Source organism: Erythrolamprus reginae, chromosome 1 (genome assembly GCF_031021105.1).
Source record: "Erythrolamprus reginae isolate rEryReg1 chromosome 1, rEryReg1.hap1, whole genome shotgun sequence".
Lineage (NCBI taxonomy): Eukaryota > Metazoa > Chordata > Lepidosauria > Squamata > Dipsadidae > Erythrolamprus > Erythrolamprus reginae.
In genome coordinates this window covers 113,796,645-113,817,795 of record NC_091950.1, presented here as the reverse complement: position 1 = coordinate 113,817,795, position 21,151 = coordinate 113,796,645, and the positions used below count along the sequence as shown (strand labels likewise).

Below are 21,151 nucleotides of genomic sequence, written 5' to 3'. Positions count from 1 at the left end.
ACATTTTCTGTCTATTGCTGTCTTCTCAGTTAGATGCATTTTTTTTCTTAAAACTTGGTCTTGTGAAGGCAGAACTGTCCCCTCTCTTCTTTCAACTTTCCTCCTCTTAATCACTGCCAGGTCTTATTATCTGCTTTGTTTGCTAACTCTCTCTCTCTGTGTAATGGCTAAGTACTACTTTGCTTTGCCATGTCTCTTTTCTGTTGTTCATATGGTCTTTCTTTAGATTAGTTTGGTCTCTTTCATATGGAATACGTTTTCACGATTTACTAGCTTCAGTGCATCTTCTTCATTGTCCTTCAGGTATTCTTCAATGTCCTTTTTTCTTCTTACTGTCTGCCACATTCCCCACTCACCTACTATGCCCTTTGATAAATAACTGCATGGATGAAGGACACGATTCACTGTCATTATTTTCCTCATCTTCCTCTCAAGAACTGCTTGAGTTCAGTCCACTATTCCACCTGTGTATCTAATGACTGGAATCACTGAGGAGTTTGCTGCCTTAATGGTAATTCTTCCACTGAGTTTGGACCTTCACTTTCATGATGTATTTACTACTAACCTTCATTTTAAGTACTATGTGCTTGATATTATCAGTTTTAAGGATGCCATGGTATTATATGTCTTTTAATTTATGATTGGGTTATGTCCAAGATTGGATGAAAGAAGGACTGCTATATAAATCTGTCCTGTCCCAGCGATGAGCCCCCCAGGAAATGTTCACACACACTGATTTTGCAATATTTAAGCATTTAATTCTAATATTTTATGAACAGTGAGGTTTTGATTTAAAAGTTCAGGAAACCAGGAAATAAGCCTGTTCGGTGCCAGTTGCTAATTAACATTTCCCACAATGGCCAGAGTCCAAGCAGAAACCAAACCAAGCAGAGATTTTCTTTGATTACACAGATCTCAATCATGTACTTACTCTTGAGTTGGTAGGAAGCCAGGAGCTAATTAGTCCAAATTGCCAGTTTGTAAATCATCGTTGAAACAGTAATATTCAAGAGTCTGAACGAACAGCTGGAACATAATGAAAGTTGACTTCCGCATTGAAGCATCATGCAGCTAAGCCTCAAGTAGCCTAAGGGTCCAATTGTTCTACAGATGTATTGACCCAGAGACTTCCTCTTGCTTAGCCACTCTTGCCATCTGTCAGCTCTGCGTGCCCTAGCATCAAGAAGAGGCTCCTCCTCTTCTCCTGAGTCACCCATGTGCACCTCAGGAGGCTCAGAAGGTCCTGGTTGGCTTTCAGCCTCTTGACACCACGTCCTCTCCGACCTCCTTGCTATCAAGACTTGGGTGTCGGGTATACGGGCCTAGGGTACTGCATCACAACTGTCTCTCGATCCTCAGGATCCTTGACCAGCTGAACGGGACGCGGATGGGCCACAACATAAACCTATAAATCAATCTAATCTAATCTAATCTGATCTGATCTAATCTAATTAATCGAATCGAATCTACTCTACCCTCCATTCATCCAACTTCTTCAGCCAGACTCTTGATGTTATTTCCTTAGGGTATTTTGATTTATTCAGGGTGGTTAGGGTGGCACATTTGTCTAATCCAAACACCATTGCAATGTCTTTATATATAACAGGATTGAGTAATGATTCTATTTCAGATGTGCTTTTGAGGTTTGATATTCATGGCATAAAGCAGGGCTATCAAACTTGTGGCCCGAAGGTTGGTTATTACTTCACGTGCTGGCCATGGCCACGCCTGGTTTAGTGAAGAGGAAAAAGTCCTGATATGTCATGTGATGCTGCGAAGACGCCGTGAGTTTGACACCCATAGCCTAATGTGTTCAGTGCTGTTGGCAGAGGAATTAATGCAATGACAAACAGCAGTGATGACAGTGAATCTCCTCGAAAGATTCCTCTCCTGATTTTAATTTCTCCCAGTCTATCACTATTGACCAATAACTGTGTCCTCTACTGTGCTATTGATCTTTCTGATGTTTCTAATGACTCCTGTTATTTCTAGGCCCATCACTGGCAGGGAGTCAAATACCTTCTTGTAATCAATCCAAGTTACATTCAAATTGGTCTTCCTTCTGCAATTTTTTTTTAAAAAAAATCATTTTGTCAATTAGGAATTGATCTTTTGTTTCTCTGCTATTTGGGCAGTTTCCTTTCTGTCCTGATGAGGAAGAGCTTGTTTTCAACTACATGCAATCAGCTGCAACATTAATTAGCAATCTGAAAGTAGTTGGTAAGCAGGTAATTAGCCTGCTGTAGTTGCTTGCTTTTGTCCCTTTTGTTGGATCTCTGATTATCAGGTGCCAGATATTAACTAATCTTTAATTTTACCTCCTTGCAGTACTGTATATTGTTAAAACTACTTGGCAAAGAGTGTGTGTAAAACCCATGCAGTTTATCTTCACCTGTTGCTGACAATACTTGATTTCTTTTGTCCTTTTCTCCCCCACTTTTGCTGTTATTAGCAGTTCTTTCATTTCATTTTTTTTAAATTCTTATCTACCTCCTTTATCTAAGCTGTATTCTTGTTGCATTTCTTTGGTTGTCCTATGGCAATGTTTCTTTGTTGAGTCTCAGGTGGTTCATTGTAGTCTCTTCATTGATGGATTAGTAAAAAACATTTCTGATTTGACTAATTTGACTGATTTAGCTTTAGATGGCCTTCATGTACATCAAGATCTTTCAAGAAACTACACTGTCACAATGTATTGATGTAGTATGTGTGAATTGAAGCAGTGCGACCCTTGTAATTGAAAGATGGGGAAATTGCAAATGCCCAGATTTTCTCCATCTGTCCAAGATTTTTGGTCTGTTGTAGCCACCAGGACCACCATGGCAAGTTAAATTATTATTTATTTATATTGTTTATATTTATTGAATCTAGGACTATTTTTAACGTTGCACATCTGTTTATAGTTGCATATACTTGGCAGACACTATTCAAATATCACACACATATACAGTATGTCACAGAAATGAGTACAACCCCTCACATTTTGTAAATATTTAACTATATCTTTCCATGTGACAACATTGAAGAAATGACTCTTGGTTACAATATAAAGTATTGAGTTTACAGCTTGTACAATAGTGTAATTGTGCTGTCCCCTCAAAATAACGCAACTCACCACCATTAATGTCTAAACTGCTGGCAACAAAAGTGAATACACCCCTAAGTGATAGTGTCCAAATGGGGCCCAAAATGTCAATATTTTGTGTAGTCACCATTATTTTCCAGCACTGCCTTAGCCCTCTTCGGCATAGAGTTCACCAATTTCACAGTTTGCCACTGTAATCTTCTTCCACTCCTCCATGATGACATCATGGAGCTGGTAGCTAATACAGAGTCTTGGGCACCTTATCTTCCATTTCAGGATGCCCCACAGATGCTCAATAGGATTTAGGTCTGGAGACATGTTTGGCTAGTCCATCACCTTTACCCTCAGCTTCTTTAGCAAGGCAGTGGTTGTTTTGGAGGTGTGTTTGGGATCGTTATCATGTTGGAATACTGCCTCGCAGCCTGGTCTCCAAAAGGAGGGGTCATGCTCTAATTCAGTATGCCATAATACATGTTGGCATTCATGGTTCCTTCAATGAACTGTGGCTCCCCAGTCCCAGAAGCACTCATTCAGCCCCAGACCATGACATTCCCATCACCATGCTTGACTATAGGCAAGACACACTTGTCTTTATATTCCTCACCTGGTTGCCGCCATACACGCTTGGCAACATCTGAATCAAATAAGTTTATCTTGGTCTCATCGGACCACAGGACATGGTTCCAGAAATCCATGTCCTTAATCTACTTGTCTATAGCAAACTGTTTGCAGGCTTTCTTCTGCATCATCTTTAGAAGAGGCTTTCTTCTGGGGCGACAGCCCTGCAGACCAATTTGATGCATATGGTCTGAGCACTGACAGACTGACCTCCACCCCTTCAACCTCTGCAACAGTGCTGGCAGCACTCATATGTCTATTTCCAAAGCCAACCTCTGGATATGACCTTGAGCACGGGTACTCAACCACTTTGGTCGACAATGGCGAGGCCTGTTCTGAGTGGAACCTATCCTGTTAAACCGCTTTATGGTCTTGGCCACTGTGCTACAGCTCAGTTTCAGGGTCTTGGCAATCTTCTTATAGCCTAGGCCATCTTTATGTAGAGCAACAATTCTTTTTTTCAGATCCTCAGAGAGTTCATTGCCATGAAGTGTCATGTTGAACTTCCAGTGACCAGTATGAGAGTGAAAGTGATAACACCAAATTTAACACACCTTCTCCCCCTTCAAACCTGAGACCTTGTATCATTAATGAATCACATGACACCAGGGAGGGAAAATAGCTACTTGGGCCCCATTTGGCCATTATCACTTAAGGGTGTACTCACTTTTGTTGCCAGTAGTTTAGACATTAAAGTTTGTATGTTCAGTTATTTTGAGGGAACAGTACATTTACATTGTTATACAAGCTGTATACTCACTACTTTAGATTGTAGCCAAGTGTCATTTCTTCAGTATTGTTATATGAAAATGTATACTTAAATACTCACTTTTGTGACATACTGTTTCTGTGTGTATATATATATATATATGATTACATACATGTAGTTTTCCAGTAAGCTACATGAATCAAAAGAAATTAAAATATTTATCACATTGATACTGATAAATAGTAGTTATTCAGACTGAGCAATTTTAAAGTAGATAATAGCATCAATAATTGAACAAACCTAGGTTTATTGTGATTCCTATAAAACAGCCTGGAATAAAATCATTATCTAATTTGATGGATCAGCAAGGGAATGGTTTCCCCTATTTAATTCTATTGTAGCCATTATAATCATTCAGAACTTGGTCAGGACTCCTTTCAATTTCAAAAGACAGATTTAGAACCAAATCTTTATTAACATTTATAACCATTTAACTGCTGGGGAGCAGGATAGTAGGGGGAAGTAGAAGAGATTTAAAATAAATAAATAAATCTGGCACTAAATCCTGAAAATACAGCATAGAATATTATTTTGTCAAAGGAAATAAAAACTGATTTATTATATACTGTATTATGCAGAGAGATATAGCACGGCACTCTGAAAGGGAAATTAAATTTAGTCTGCTGCTGAAAAATTGATTACTTTAAAAAAAACTTTTATCAATAGATACCTGTCACCATCCATCCTCATGTCCAATGGGCCATCCTTTTTTAGGGAAAAACCTCTTTCTGGTGTATCTAACTGCAAAGAAGAGCAACCAGCATCCAAAATAACACCATCTAAACTCGCTGGCTGTACTCCAGAAGATGTTAATAAGGCTTCTGCTTGACTAAATGATCCCAGAAGAGGCTGTATTTGTTGCCTATAAGAGCACAAAGGAAAAGATAAATATATACATTTTTTACTAGCAAAGCTACATTTAACAATAATACTCTCCATATTTTATAGGCACATAGGTGTGTTTTATTGTTGTGCTTTTTTCTTTTTCTTTTGTTTCTAACCCTGTATAAATTGAACAAATAACTAAACAGATAATAATTGACAGGCTGTTTATAAAACAACAAAACCTATGGCAAATATCACTGTAGTGTTTCTAATATTAACATTTAAGATTTTTAACTATACTGTGTTTTTGAATGACATATTGATGTATCACCTTTCAAAACAGAAATTTTCCAGGTTCAGCAAGGTTAAATGGTAAAAAATATATGCAGTTTTATTTAGAAATCTGCACAACTGATTTTGTTTCTCCATACGGCCTTAAATAATTCTTTCTCTCTTATAAAACCAACTTTTGGGAAGTAGCCATGAAGCAACAAAATAGTCAAAAGTGAGATTGTAGTGTTTTTATACATCTTCCTCATAGCCAACAAACACAAAATAAATTTAAAAGACTAATTCTATTATAATCACAAATTTTCAATGGATGTCTTTCTTAATTATAGTACCATATACTATACATCTTTAAGTAAGCAATAACACATTGAATTCCATGAACTTTTACACTGGGGAAAAAGTAGAGGTTGGAAATTATGACAATTTTGGCCAAATTACTTTTATACTATTCAAGATGAGTTCATTACTTATACCAATTAAATGTTTATTTTACATCAGAATAAATAAAATGAGATATACAATTGGTTATATAGTATAAAAAATGAATACTGTCTAGGACAGGTTTATTATGCATGTTCTAAAACTCATAGATACGTAAGGATTTTTAAAATATTCTTGGCAAATAAATTTAAAGTGCTATTGGTCTTTGTAGTCCTGTTACTTTATTGAAAACCTAGTCTGTACATCTGCCCAGTTATTCTAACATCAAAAGAAACAATGTGTGTCTCAAATGAGTAACAGTTGTTTGAACAAGTAATCTTGCAAAGATAATTTCTGCTAGAAATAGCCAATATCATTCACCCATAATGTGTTTGATTATCACATTATGGGTGAATGTGAAATATTGAAATATGAAGTATTTCCAGAGGTAATTCCAGAATTTTATAGCCCACTTGGTTCTTGTGGAATTCTAGAATAGCAGTTCTATCATCTTCCAGACTAGGAAAAACTGAAGTATTATGCAAAAGTGTCCGATGCTACTTTTGTTTCAAAAATTCATTGCTGAATATTTATTTATTAGATTTATTTATTTATTTATTTATTAGATTTGTAAGGGAGCAAACATAATAAATAATGCAAGTAAAAATAAAGAACAGAAAATCACGAGAAAAATGTTAACAACTCTTTCTTTCACATTTCTAGTTACCATTTGACAGCTCTCCGCAGCAACAGATAATTCCAAAATCAAAACATTCTATCAATGTAATTTAAAGATTAACATTAGCAACTTAGTGCTGTGTGCCAATATGCAGAACTTTCTGCAAATAATGTGCAGAAGATGTAAGGTTAGCAAAGAATCTTGAAAACCAATTTGAAAAAGGAAGACAGGTCTAGAGACAGTTCAACCCTCTTTCCAAGTGGAAATTCATACGGACATTTAATTGGAACAAGAATTAAATAACTAATTTATTCAATTACTTCCAATAATTTAAGATGGATTCAAACAACGTTAAAACTTAAAATTCAGTTTTTGACAGACCAACTGCAAATAGTACTTTATTCAATAGGATCAAGCCCCTGGAAATGTCTTTAATTAGATGGTTACTCTGGAAAAGGCAGACAATATCAGACAAGTTTCCAATTAGGAATGATAGTTATATCATTTAGAAAGATCGGACTTTGGGTGAGGATATGAAAAACATTTATGTTTGCTTTCTAGAGGGAGAAATCCTAATCTTTTTCAGCTTAAGAGGAAGTTCTGTAAAAATATCTTTGCAATATTTCCTTCCTTCCTGGTGCTGTTCATTTTTGACTCCATTAACTTATCTTGAAAACCTAAGGGATAAGTGTAGTCCCCATTGAATCATACCCAATATTTTGTAACTTCAGGCACTTGTATTTTTCCTTGGTAGAGACATAGTTTGTTGTTGACTACTTCCAGAATATTTTTAAACTTCCCAGTGTACCCTATCACCCTGGTATTTCCCCAAGGTCTCCCTTGATACCATTAACCAGGCCTTATCAGCTTCTGAGCCCAGATAAAGGCAGCCAGACACACCAATACTTTCTATCCTAGGTTGGCACATAAATCTGGCAATAACCCATTAATAATGATGATACCAGCCATCACCAAAAGTACATATTAGGAGGCTGTCAGGGTTCCAAGTAACACCCCCAACAAAAGAAGACTCCGAGGCTTGAAGTTCCTTTTTATTAGAGATGTCTAGTTCCCTTTTATTAGAGATGTAACATTGGCACATCTGGGAAAAGATGGCTCTGAAAGTTCTGGGTTTTCCCCACCCAAAAGAAAGTAAAAGATCCATCCCCTGCACCCACATGTCCATCAAATGGTCCAATCAATTCACCATCCCAACTGGAGACATCCCCCAGTCATTCCCATCCAGGTGCAGGCCGAATGCCCTTGACTCCCAGAGAAAGGAATGTTACTATGGCTAATCCTCCACCACTCCCTGTAATTCTCTCCTCATTTTCCCAGGCACTAAAAGTGGCAGCTCTGAAGCTCTGATGAAGAAGATGGCTTCCATGGCTGACAGGCTGCCCCCCACCCCCCACCCAATTGAAAATTGTATCCTGGAATGAGAGGAAGGCAGGGGATTAATTCAGTCAGTATGTAGCATGTTAGCCACCTCTCTCCACCCTCACCCTCCACCGCCCAGGAGGACTCTTTGGTTTATTGGGAAATCTATCATGAAATTCTTTCACTAATGCATCTTTCACATCCCAACTTTTAACCAATATAGCTTCTGACAAAGGGTATCCTTTCCAATGAAGTAGATACTGTAACTCAAAGTCTAAGATCTTTTTTATTTCATAAGGTGCTTCACCCTGTACTACAATTGGTTTGAGAGGGGCTGCTCACTGTGATCTAAACCTTGAACTGATGGTGGGGTTTAACAAGGTGCAATGGAATACTGGATGCACTTTCCCTAGTGTGCGGGGATGATGTTGCAGTCTTCCTCACTGAAGGCATTAGCCAGGTCTTGGTACTCTTTGGGGACCTGGGGACAGACTGGGGGTGCTTCTGTGGTGGCTGCTACTGACAGAGCTTACTGACGCCCATCGTCAACTGGCAGCTATTGGGTGGAATCGGCATTAAGGGGCTGATGCCTATCTTTATTTTTCAGTAGCCATCTTCTCACGTAATGGTAGGTACTCACTTGTCCAGCCAAGTGATCCCCAATATGACTGATTCTGTCATCTTGGGGGGTACTATGAATCGGATGACCTCTCAGTGATGTCCCATTTCCAGCCTAACAAGTTTGATGACTAGTGTAGCAAAGGCTCCGCCTATCAGTGTCCCATCTACTTGCTCAAAGCACATGGGGCGAGTTAGAGTCCTCATCTTTATTCCCAGCTGCTCAATGGGGATTATGTCTGTTGATTATGAGCGTTTATAGCTCGTGGGGATTTCCATTTTTATTTTGTCATACTGCATGCATGTAACGTTTCTGAAACTGAATAGAAACCAGTTTTCCTTCTTTCTATATTGAGCAGGAACCCTAATTGGCCAGAAACAGTCATAAAAATTTAACTGGATTTTTGAAAACACAACTGCCAAGGGGTAATGCATCACTAATAGTTTCCAGTGGAATAAATAGCAGTTCTGACGTCAAAACTTTGTTATACTCCAATAACCTTCTCACCTGGGGTTTTCAGGCATAGCAAGTTATATGTCAATTTTATATAAAGATCTAAAAATAGAATGCATGGCAAATCATACTGTCATTATCCTATCTGACAATATAATTTGTGCTCCATAAATGTTTGGAAGTATAGAAATAACAGTGTTTGCTTAAGGATGACTCCCCCCTAGCCTCCTTTATAGTGCATTTTGAACTTTTAAATTAAACCCCCTTTCTACAAAACACTTCCCATTGCATTTTATATTCTCATGTGAATATAGCACAACAAAAACAAGGAGATGCTGGAAATATATGCAAATGACGTACCGATTGCGCTTCATCTTCCCAGGCTTAAAATTAATCATGCCTCTACTAACCTTGTTAGTGTGTCAAAAAGAAAAGCCACAATACTTTATATGGCACAAAACTGATAGGCTAGTGAGAAAAATGGCTGCACATTCTCTTCTTTAGAAAGGAAGACTTTAGTGCTGCCAAAATCTCTATACCAATAGGCCAAAATATTTTTTTAAATGCTCTGGATTTCTCTACAGAAAATTTTTGAAGAGTATTGTATTCAGGAGAGCGGAAGGAGAATATAATCTTAGTGTAAGCTGAAGCCCATCTGTTCCATGCTTTGTCTTTCAGAACCTTTCTTGTATAAGCACTTGATCAGTTCCACTGAATTCATCAGTGGGGAAAAAAACAATAATCATGATTACAGGCCCTTTGCATAATTATTTCACCCAATAGCCAATTTATATATTTACAATTCCAAATACCTAGTTTTACTAAAATTTCCTAGTGTCCAACCTAATCCCTTCAGGACTTTTAACAATGTTCCCATGGTTGGGTTGTTCTCTTTCTTTCCACCTTTACTAGCATTATAGCCTTCTCTAGAGAGGTATCCCATGTGACTGAAGAATAATAATTTGAGCATGATAATTTGTGCCTCAAATGAAAATTTGGGTTTGATTTGCATGATTATCCATCTGCTTGTTTTCTTGGCTATCCATGGTATTCCCAGATGTTTGCATCAAAACCAAAGTTCATTAATTTGGTCTTCTTCATATTTAACTTTACTTCCATTTCTCTCCCCTCCCCACTTTTTATAGGTATCTTCTACTATCTGGATTCCTTGACTTTCATTATTAGACTTTGCAGATTATTTACATATTCCACTTATAAATTGCAGTTATATTTTCCTAAATACTGATTAAAAAACAACAACCACCTTGAAGTCATTCTGAATTGCCATATAATTTGATTCTATATAATCATTTGATATTACCATATTTTGTTTATATCACTGGAGGTTAATTATGATTTTACAGACTTCACACTGGGGGTATTTTGTGAACCTAATTTGTTCAGCATTTCAGTGGTCATAATGTACGCAATTATCAAAGTACTTTTTAACATTACAAATTATAAATTCATAACAGCATCTATGCTCATGCCAAATAATTCTACCAAAGTTAATAATGTACGAACTATCTGAATTTCTACTTTAACTAATGAAGTGAGCACAAACAGGTTAAAGTCACAATAATAATGTGGAATTAATTTCAATATTTGAGATATTATAATTATGGTGTTTGAGTGTTGTTATAGGAAAAAATACATAGTTGAAATTAATACATTTCTGAAAGCCACTGGTAGAAATAACACAATGGTGATATTTATTTATTTATTCATTCATACACACGCACACACACACACACACACACACACACAAACCAATTCAGCATTATTCAACAAATACTGCAACTAAGTAAATAATGTCTTTTTTATTTGCTTTTTAAAGGCTCTTCTGGTTTTCTAATCATCACTATCAATTGCACCACAGGAACCCTTTGGTTATTTTCCTGATCGATTTCAAGCCCTAAGGTGACTTGTTAGCAAATAATTTGGAAAGGAAAAGTGACGCAAAAGATGTGTAAAAGCCTTATTAATCATTAACTAACTTCTACCTTCAAGCCACCTGCTGTAGCCTTTAAGTTGATTATGGAGCAAAAAGACGTCAGAAGCTTGGGAATGTTGTTTTTATACCGGATGTATCATGCCTTTTACTCCAAGATGCTATTCAACTGTTAATCCAGGCTTAAAATGTTCACATGATTTGATATTAGAACTTAAAGTGTGTATGTGGCAAAAGGACTGGAAAATAAAGGGTCATACTGTGCATGTAGAAAGAGCAGGAAAATACTAAAACCAAAGAAAAGCAGAATTTTGAATTTTTTTAAACGTCAAACTCCAATCTCCAAACTTTTAAACACATAAAAACCATTTTAAAACATTTTAAAAATTTTCAAAATGTATTTTTTTTTACAACAAATGTTTCAATAAATTTTCTTACAGGTGAAACATTTGGATGTACGGACTAGTGAATTTCCTTAGGACATTGGAAAAATTAATCTTGCATGATATCCACATGCATGCACAAAGCCATTCAGGCATGGGGAGGCTCTTATCGCCCACCAGCTTCCATAAATCACTGCCACAGTTGTGGAGACTGTGCCTATTCCAGACATTTCATGGTGCTGCTGGGGACGAGCATGTGGACAGTTCCCTGGATACTAATGAATTGTGGCTTGTATTATGTGACGTCGGGGAAGGGTGGAGTTGTGGGGTGGGTCACGTGATCAATATTCCCTCTAAGGTGCACGCCTGCGTGCCCAAAACTATCCCCCGCACACCCTTTTCCAAGGCCATGCAACGGAGCCGGGCGTTGGAGTTGGGGCGCGACAAAGGTTTTTTATTTTGTATGTCGGGCTGAGGCTCGGCACTGGTGCATCCGTGGCGGCCGTTGCTGGCAGTAGACTTAGGCAGTGGGAGAAAGAAAGAGAGCTGCGGCCACCCCCGACCCCCCAGGTGCCTCCAGCCCACTCACGGCTCTGGCCTCTTGCCGCTGCCCCCTGTCCACCCGATCCGCCCCTCTCTCCGGCTTTCTCCTCCTCCGCCTCCCGCCTTGGGGCGTGGCTCCTCCCGCAGTGGTGGCGGCTGCAACTTCTCCTCCTCCTAATCCGCGCTCCCAGCAAGGAAGCTGCAAGAGGGTTTTCTCCAAGCGGTTCAGAAATGCCTGCCCCCTGCGGCCCCTTCACTAGGAAAGCTTTCGTCCTGGGCTGTCAGCGAAGGGGCTGCAGGAGAGGCAGGGCAGGCATTCCTGAAGTGCTGACAGAGAGAGAGAGAAAGAGGGAGAGCAACAGACAGACCGAGATAGAAAGAAAGAGGGAGAGAGAAAGAGGGGGAGAGAGAAAGAGAGAAAGCATGTGAGAGAGAATGAAAGAGAGAGAAAGAAAACAAGAGAAAGAGTGAGTGAGAGAAAAAGCGAGAGAGAGAGAGAGAAAGAAAACAAGAGAGAGAAAGAGAAAAAGAGAGCAAAAGAGAGAGCAAGATAGAAAGAGAGAGGGAGAGAGAAAGTGAGAAAAAGAGAAAGAGCAAGGGGGGAGAGAGCAAGAGAGAGAGAGAGCAAGAGAGAGTGAGAGAGAGAAAGAAAGCAAGAGAGAGAGAGAGGAAAGAGGAAGGAAGAGAGAGAGAAATGATAGAAAAAATGGGAGAAAAAAAGAGAAATGAGAAAATGATTGAGGCAGAGAATGAGATGAAAGAGAGAGAAGTGACTCTTGATTTAAAGTATATGGTAAAAAGCACCCAAATAATAACAGGAAAAAAACCTCCAGCCCTCACCTGTTTTTGGAAATGGTTCAAGAGTTCACACACACACACAAGGGGAAGGAGACAGGGATGGAAAAAGAGAAGTGTGAGGGGGAAGAAATGAGAGAAAAAGGGAGGGAGAAATGAGAAACAAATGAGACCAGAAAAAGGGGAGAGACAGGGGAGGTACCCAGAAATGAGAACAGTGGTAGAAATTTAAGGAGGGATGATTGATTATTAAATATGGGTTGACTATGGAATATTGGTAAAAGATATATTCAGGTGTTGTTTAATATTAAGATGTATTAATTTTAAAAATTGGATTAGAATTTTAGAATTATGTAGAATTATATAGGTAAAATTAATGGAAGATACATATGATAAATAAGGGGTTTATGATATGTACTGTATGGTTTTATGAGTTTGCCTTATGAATTTAAAATATACTTGGAAATGAAAGTTAATAATAGTAAATGCCATTACTATGACTATTACAGTATTACTATTTTACTATTACTAAAATAAAAACCATTTTGGAAGGAAAAGTTACATAATAATAACATTGTTATACTGTTTTTATTGTTGTTGTGAGCCGCCCGAGTCTTCGGAGAGGGGCGGCATACAAATCTAATAAATTGAATTGAATTGAACAGAGTTGAAAGGGACCTTGGAGGTCTTCTAGTCCAACCCCCTGCTTAGGCAGGAAACCGTACACTACTTCAGAAAAATGGGTATCCAACATCTGCTTAAAAGCTTCCAGAGCATTCACAACTTCTGGTGGCAGGCTGTTCCATGAATTCATTGTTTTAACTGTCAGGAATTTTCTCCTAAGTTCTACATTGCTTCTCTCCTTGTTTAGTTTCCATCCATTGCTTCTTCTTCTACCCTCAGGTGCTTTGGAGAATAGGTTGATTCTCTCTTTTTTGTGGCAATCCCTGAGATATTGGAATACTGTTATCATGTGTCCCCTGGTCCTTCTTTTCACATGTTTTAGCCTCTAGTCCCATAATCATATTTGTTGCTCTTTTTCTAGAGTCTCAACATCATTTTTTCATTGTGGCGACCAAAAGTGAATGCAGAATTCCAAGTGTGGCCTTATACTTAGAATACTACATAGATGTCACAGATTTTACTTCCAGGCTCAAAATACTGTAATAGGAAACTTTTTTCCTATCCAACTATGGTTGGAAAATGATGGAAACTGTCACAAAAGGGTATATTGAGATACTCACTTTTGTAATAAATGTTGGGCTTAGTCAGATTTACTGATATTGCTTTTGGCAATAAAGATAGTTTCCTGAACAAAACTGTAGATAAGCTGTCACAGAGAGTTCTCTTAAAACAGAGCTCTTATAAAATTGAACATTAAGTAATATGCTAATTTACATTTCCAAACTTTGAACTGGAGGAATCAGAAAATGAATGATAATTTAGTGACTAGACTGATATTTAGCAAGATATTTAGTACGTATATTCCACTGCTAATTGGCATTTATAGCCAAAGAAACATGTAAACAATTGTAGCCTTCCGTTAAAATGAAGCCTTCTGTGAGCATAATATACTAGTTCTGAGCAAATATATATTTTAAATCTATTATTTCCACTCATAGATAAGTTTGGTTAACAAATAAGATATAAACAAGCTTAACATGGTTTCTTCCCTTGCACATTGGCTGATCTAAGTTTGCCTATTTGTAGTCTGTTCTTTAAATTATTGATCATGCTAATTTCAGTTGGAATCTTTGTATGCTAGTGATGTCAATAATTAGGCAACCAGAATAACAGAGTAACAAAGCAGGAAGGGACCTTATTCTGCCCCAGCACCGAGCCCCAAATAATTACACAACAAGTTGTCTTGGGTGATATTTGTGGGGGGAAAATCAGGTGCTCAGACATGAAAATGTGCTGCTCAGGCACTACATTTTTCCACCCACACCGAAAAAAAATTAAAGGAATCACTGATCACTACAGCCAGTTTATGCTATTACCTTTCAATTTTGATTTTCAGATCTTGACATGATTAAGATTATTATATATTTATAATTAACAATCTTAAATATTTCATACTGTAAATAAATAAAATAAAATATTATGATTATGATTAATTAAATTTGTTATAGTTGTCTAAATCTAATGTACTCTGGGCAGGAAAAAATTATAAAAAAACATAAAAATCTGGCACTACAGGTAAATACATCTATCTTTATCTGTAAGAATGGTTTGTCATCCTGTCAGAACCCCACAGGTTTTCTTAGAAAGGTCAGTGCTTTGAAATTATATTCAATTGAGTGGAGTGATCAAGATCAGCAGGGATTATCAGGAATATCCTGCAGAAAGAAAGCTACAGGTACAATAGTACCTGTTAGCATTCCAGTAAACTGTGCTCTGTAAGCTGTTACTTATTGATTAGGTTCGCTGCATTTATACACATTGCCTTTCATCCATGAGCTCAAGATATAAAAATAAGGAGCAATTTCCAACTATTATAACACAAGTCTGAAATAAGTTGGACCAAGAAAAGAATAGCTCATTCAAAAGTATCCAATGAGCATTAAAGTTGAGTAAGAGTATCAAAGCCATCAGTGCATAATTATGATTTTGAGTGGATAATCACCCCCAAGCACAATTTTTCAAGAAAACTCACAACTTCCCAACATTCAAATTAAGCCCACCAGCCCAAAACTTTGTATTGATTTTAGGTAGTCTGTGACCTGGGTATGGTGACCTTATTATGTTCACCCAGGGAATATCTACTGAACTGCCACAATATTCCTGTGGAATTTTGTTTTAGATTTTGGATTCATAATATGGCCAAAGTTGTTTTTTCACATTCATTAATGTTTTACTTAAGTGTATAAATATCTAAGAAATTATATCCTCTGTTTCTAAATAAGAAGCTTACACAAAGGGATTTTTGTTCTTATTCTTACCTGATGCACTCCTTCTTGATGAGGTGCAAGAGAGTCCAGTAATGGGTTAACTCCATCTTGTAGCTCATAGGACTGAGTCTGTCAAAGCTGTGTGCATATCCTCGGCTGCCAACGGTTCCCAGTTTTTGGTGAAGGCGCAGTGACAGATCTGATGATTTCCCTGTTTTCCAGGCTTGCTGGACACCCTGTGGTTATCACCTATAAAGCCCTACATGGCTTAGGACCAGACTATTTACGGGACTGTCTCCTGCTGCATACCTCCCAAAGGCCAGTAACATCTCATAGGGCTGGCTTTCTCCAGGTCCCATCAACTAAGCAATGCAGGTTGTGGGACTACGGGGGAGAGCCTTCTCTGTGGCTACCCCAGTTCTATGGAATCAACTCCGGCTGAGGTCCGTATTGCTCCCATCCTGCTGGCCTTCTGAGAGGCTGTGAAGACCTGGCTTTCCTGTGGTTGGAAACAGGTTGGCAGGGACTTCCAATAAGCCTTGCTGTTGTTAGGCAATGTAAAGCCTTGCTGAGGATCTGGCTCTCCAGTGTCATCAGGCAACCAGGCCTGGGATCGCAGTTTGTTTCCTTGAGATGTATCAATCTCCAACAGCTATGAAATATTTTGGTGGGGTGTTCTGGTTTCTGGTAGAATTTTAGCTATTACAAATAACTTTGACTAAATGCAGTATTTCATAAACAAAGAAACTCCATCTTTATTCTCTTCCTTCCGTATTCAAAATATACTTCATGCTAGCACATTTCTTGTTCTCCCGTTATCTCTCCTAATTACATTGCTTTTGCATTCCTCCCAGCCTCCTCCGTTCACAAAGATTTATGTACTCACAGCATGATTCAAAAACAGCAGAAATGACTAGAAAATAACACAGAATGAGTTTGCTTGCTTGGGAGTTGAACGGGAACACCTTCCATTTTTGTTCTACAACATTGAAACTCCACCCTTCTTCCCCATTGACTCCCTGACGTACCAAATACATCACTCCAGTATTTAACCCATTCCTCCCCTTAATATCTTCTTCCAAACACCTGTTCTTTACGTTTTTGGACCCTTCTGAATTTAGGATTGACCCAGCGAACGTCTGATTCTTCCTTGCTAGATTCTGGACTCATAGCAACATCCTGTAGCTGGCCTCCCACCTGTTCTACTACCTGTAACCCTGGGCCCACCACTAATTCACAAACACTATCTGTATCAGAGTCCTCAAGTTCTTCATCATTCTCCAACTGACTAGGAGTATGTACAACAGTGGGGAAAGACTTGTTCCTTCAAAAGGAGCTTTACCTAGCTCTTCTGTGCAGCCTCTCTCGCCCTTTGGCAATTTGCCAATCTAGGGTTCTCTGATGTCTTTTAGAGTTTCTTTCTTTTAGGAAGCTGCTTTGGAAAAAAATAAAATACTGTTCCAAAAGGTGATTCCTGATGGAATCAGCCCTACTATTAGATGCCTGATTTTGAGGTGGAGACAGATTGGACTTGAAAGAGAAAGACAGGAAATTGTACAACTGAGAGACTGAAACCACTTCACCTGAAGCTGAAGCTAGGAATCCTGAACTGGGTGATCAGTTGAAAAAATAATTAAGGACATGGAAATCCAGTAGCTTCCTGATAGGTTTGTGTGAGGAGTAGAAATAATGGAAATGGAAGTTAGAAATGGATATACTTAATCCTAAAGGGAGGAAGAGTAGAACATCCAAGGAAACAATAATTTCCAGCTGACAAAATAGAAGGAAAGAGGAAGAAATATAGGCCCTCCTAGTTTTATTTGACTCAGAAGATTGAAGAAAACTTTGTTGTATCTCCATACTTTTAAGATAAAGGGAAATTAAAGAAGGACAGTGATGTTAGGGTTGATGGCATCAAGATTAGAGCTAATACCTTTGAGATCAGGCAAGGATATTATCAAAACAAGTCCCCTTAACAACCAAGGCAGAGAAAGTAATGGAAAATAATATGTTACCATGTAAGGACAAGAAACAGCAATACTAGGGGGCTTAAAGTTCAGAATTGATATATGGTATTAATTTCTATACACTTGTAGATTCCAAAGGAATTAACATAATAAATGTTTCTATCACATCTGTAATACAATTGTGATACACAAAGGCATGTCCTTGAATATTCTGCTGTTGTTAGGTTCATGAGTGTATTGTATAGTTGTGTTATAAGAGAAATGTATTGATAGATCCAGGGTGAAACTCTGACACACTCTAATTTACATTCTTGTTTTGGCTGCCTTTCATTTTCAAGAAGCAAAGCAAATGACCTTGGTTACATAGGAGGCTATATACCAAAACAAGCACTGTATAGAACTGGAATAGGCGTTGATTGCTTACCTGAACGCCTCTTCTCGTACGGTGAGCGGGTACAGCAGTCACATGGGTTGCTCATGTCCAATCCGGTGGAACTGAGCCTAGTATTAAAAAAGCTTGCCGGATCCGCCCCTTCCCCAGAATTCGCGAATCCATAGACTAGGCTCAGTTGTGAAGCTCTGTAGTGTTCAACTCTCATTGTTAGAGGAAGAAAGATATAGAAAGGTAAAGAAGACACATACAAGGGCGGGAAGTGACTGCTGTACCCGCTCACCGTACGAGAAGAGGCATTCAGGTAAGCAATCAACGCCTATTCTCCGTACTGAAGGAGCGGGTCCAGCAGTCACATGGGACATACCCAATAGATGGTCCCTAGGGTGGGATTAGCTTGCTATCGTGTGAGATAACGGATTGGAGTACCCTTCTGCCGAAGGCAGCGTCCGCTGAAGCGTAAGAATCAATTTTGTAGTGCCTGATGAAGGAATTTGGCGAGGCCCAAGTGGCTGCTTTGCAGACCTCCTCCAACGGGGCTTGAGTCGCCCAAGCGGCCGAGGTGGCTGCGCTCCTGGTGGAATGCGCAGTGATGTTCCTTGGAACTGAGAGGGAGGCCGACTCATAGGCCTTAGATATAGTCCCTCTGATCCAACGGCCTATTACTGTTGAAGACACTTTGGCCCCCATGACTCTGGGATGATAGGCTACAAAAAGTGCTTCTGACCTCCGAAAGGGTCCTGTGCGTTGGATATATATTCTCAGCGCTCTGGTGAGATCCAGGGTGTGCCATCTAATTGCCAAGGGATGGTCTCGTTGGAGGCAGAAGGAAGGTAGGACAATATCCTGAGATCTGTGGAACATGGAACTGACCTTGGGTAAGAAGGTAGGGTCCAGTCGCAAGACTACCTTGTCCTGATGGAATTGACAAAGGTCCTGCCTGATTGAGAGGGCAGCCAGCTCCGAAATGCGCCGGGCAGAGGTAATAGCCACCAGGAAAGCTACCTTAAAGGATAGGTACCTGAGGGATGCCGATTTTAGGGGTTCGTATGGTGCCTGCGTGAGGGAATGGAGAACCCGTGGCAAATCCCAGGATGGATACCTGTGGACCTTGGAAGGTCTGAGGTTGGCTATGCCCTTGAGGAATTCCTGAACTTCAGGGAAGGATCGGAGAGGCTGTCTGCGGGGACCCCCTAGGACAGATGAAATGGCTGCCAGATGACGCCGGAGGGTGCTGGTGGAAAGTCCTTTATGGAAGCCTTGCATAAGGAAGGAAATAATTCTGTGTATGGGGATGCACAGAGGGGAGAGACCTTCCTGTAGACACCACTGGTGAAACTTGGACCACGTGTGGTCGTAGATTCGATTGGTCGAGCCCCTCCTGGCCTTTAGAATGACCTCCACTGAATCGGGGTCATGACCACGCAGTTCTAAATCTCTCCTGATAACAGCCAGGCGGTGAGGTGGAACCACTCCGGGTCTGGATGGAAAGAGGCCCCCTGCCGCAGCATATCCCCCGAAACGGGGAGTCGCCAAGGGTCCTGGACGGACAGCTGTTGGAGATCCGCGAACCAGGGCCGGCGGGGCCAATGAGGGGCGATTAAGATTACTCGGGCCCTCTCGGTGAGGACCTTGTGAATCACGTCCGGGAGGATTGGAATTGGAGGAAATGCGTAGAGTAGGCCTGGAGGCCATGGACTCCGGAGGGCATTGATTGCTTCCGCTCCCGGGGATGGAAATCTGGAATAGAAGCGAGGGAGTTGGGCGTTCGCATTGGTCGCGAAGAGATCCAGGACTGGTAGGCCGAATCTGAGGGTGATTTGATGGAACAGGTCTTGATGGAGGTTCCACTCTCCTGGGTCTATCGTTGCTCGGGATAGCCAATCCGCCTGGACGTTGAGACTCCCCGAGATGTGATCGGCTAGGAGCGACTGGAGATGTTTTTCCGCCCAAAGGCCCAACTTGAGGGCCTCCCTCATGAGAGCCTTGGATCTCGTGCCCCCCTGTCTGCAGATATGGCTTTTTGTGGCAATGTTGTCGGTGAGAATGAGAACGTGCCGGTTGGGAATGCGAGGAGAGAAATGCTTCAGAGCCAGGGAAACGGCTCTTAACTCTAGCCAATTGATTGGCCTGGAAGCTTCCTCCGGGGACCACGTGCCCTGGGCTATCATCCCCTGGGCGTGGGCGCCCCATCCCGATAGACTGGCATCTGTGGTGATGACAAATTGATCCGGGCACCTAAACGGGGATCCTCTGTCCATGGCCGGAGACTTCCACCACTTGAAGGATCTGCGAACACTCAGTGGGATGACAATGCGTCGATTTGAGTTGCTGTGCCCCGATCTCTGAAAAGGCAACAGTAGCCACTGGAGTTCCCTAGCATGAAGGCGAGCCCAGGGAATGATGCCTATGCAAGACACCATCTTCCCCAAAAGGGAAGATAGAGTAACTATGGATACTGAAGGATTAGATAAAATGTTAGAAATTAACTCCACTATACTGAGTTTTCTCTCGGGAGAGAGAAAAACCTGGGAGGATTTTGAATCAATAATGGATCCCAGGTGAGAAATGGAAGTGGATGGTTGGAGGTGACTTTTATCAAAGTTGATGGAAAATCCATGGTCCTGAAGGACTGACATGGTGACAGAAAGGTCTGTTTTCACTCTCTCTAGGGAGTTCCCATGAATTAAAATATCATCAAGATAACATAAAATGTGGATGGGAGACGCCCGGATATAGGCCGCCAGGGACCCCAAGAGCTTTGTAAAGACCCGAGGGGCCGAGGAAAGGCCAAATGGCATCGCCCTATACTGGAAATGCCTGCCTTGAAAGGAAAAACGTAAAAATTTTCTGTGGCATTTGGCTATAGGAATGTGAAGGTAGGCCTCAGTGAGGTCTAAGGAGACCATGAAATCTCCCGAGTGAATGGCGGCCAAAATAGAAGACAAGGAGTGCATCTTAAACTTCCTATATTTGATGAATAGGTTTAGTTTCTTTAAATCCAAAATGGCTCTCCAACCTCCGGAGGACTTTGGAACCATAAATAGGATGGAGTAAAAACCTAGGCCCTTCTGACCGGAAGGGACCGGTT

The 21,151-nt window shown here is 40.1% G+C and overlaps 1 protein-coding gene across 3 annotated transcripts in view; it reads right to left on the bottom strand.

Annotated features, from left to right (window-relative positions):
- Window positions 1–21,151, bottom strand: part of METTL15 (methyltransferase 15, mitochondrial 12S rRNA N4-cytidine) — an 84,391-nt gene that overhangs the window by 15,039 nt on the left and 48,201 nt on the right. For all 3 annotated transcript variants that reach the window (XM_070762047.1, XM_070762065.1, XM_070762056.1), the window contains one exon: window positions 5,143–5,334. In XM_070762047.1, coding sequence (XP_070618148.1) covers window positions 5,143–5,334 — 192 coding nt within the window. The remainder of the gene's footprint in view (window positions 1–5,142; window positions 5,335–21,151) is intronic.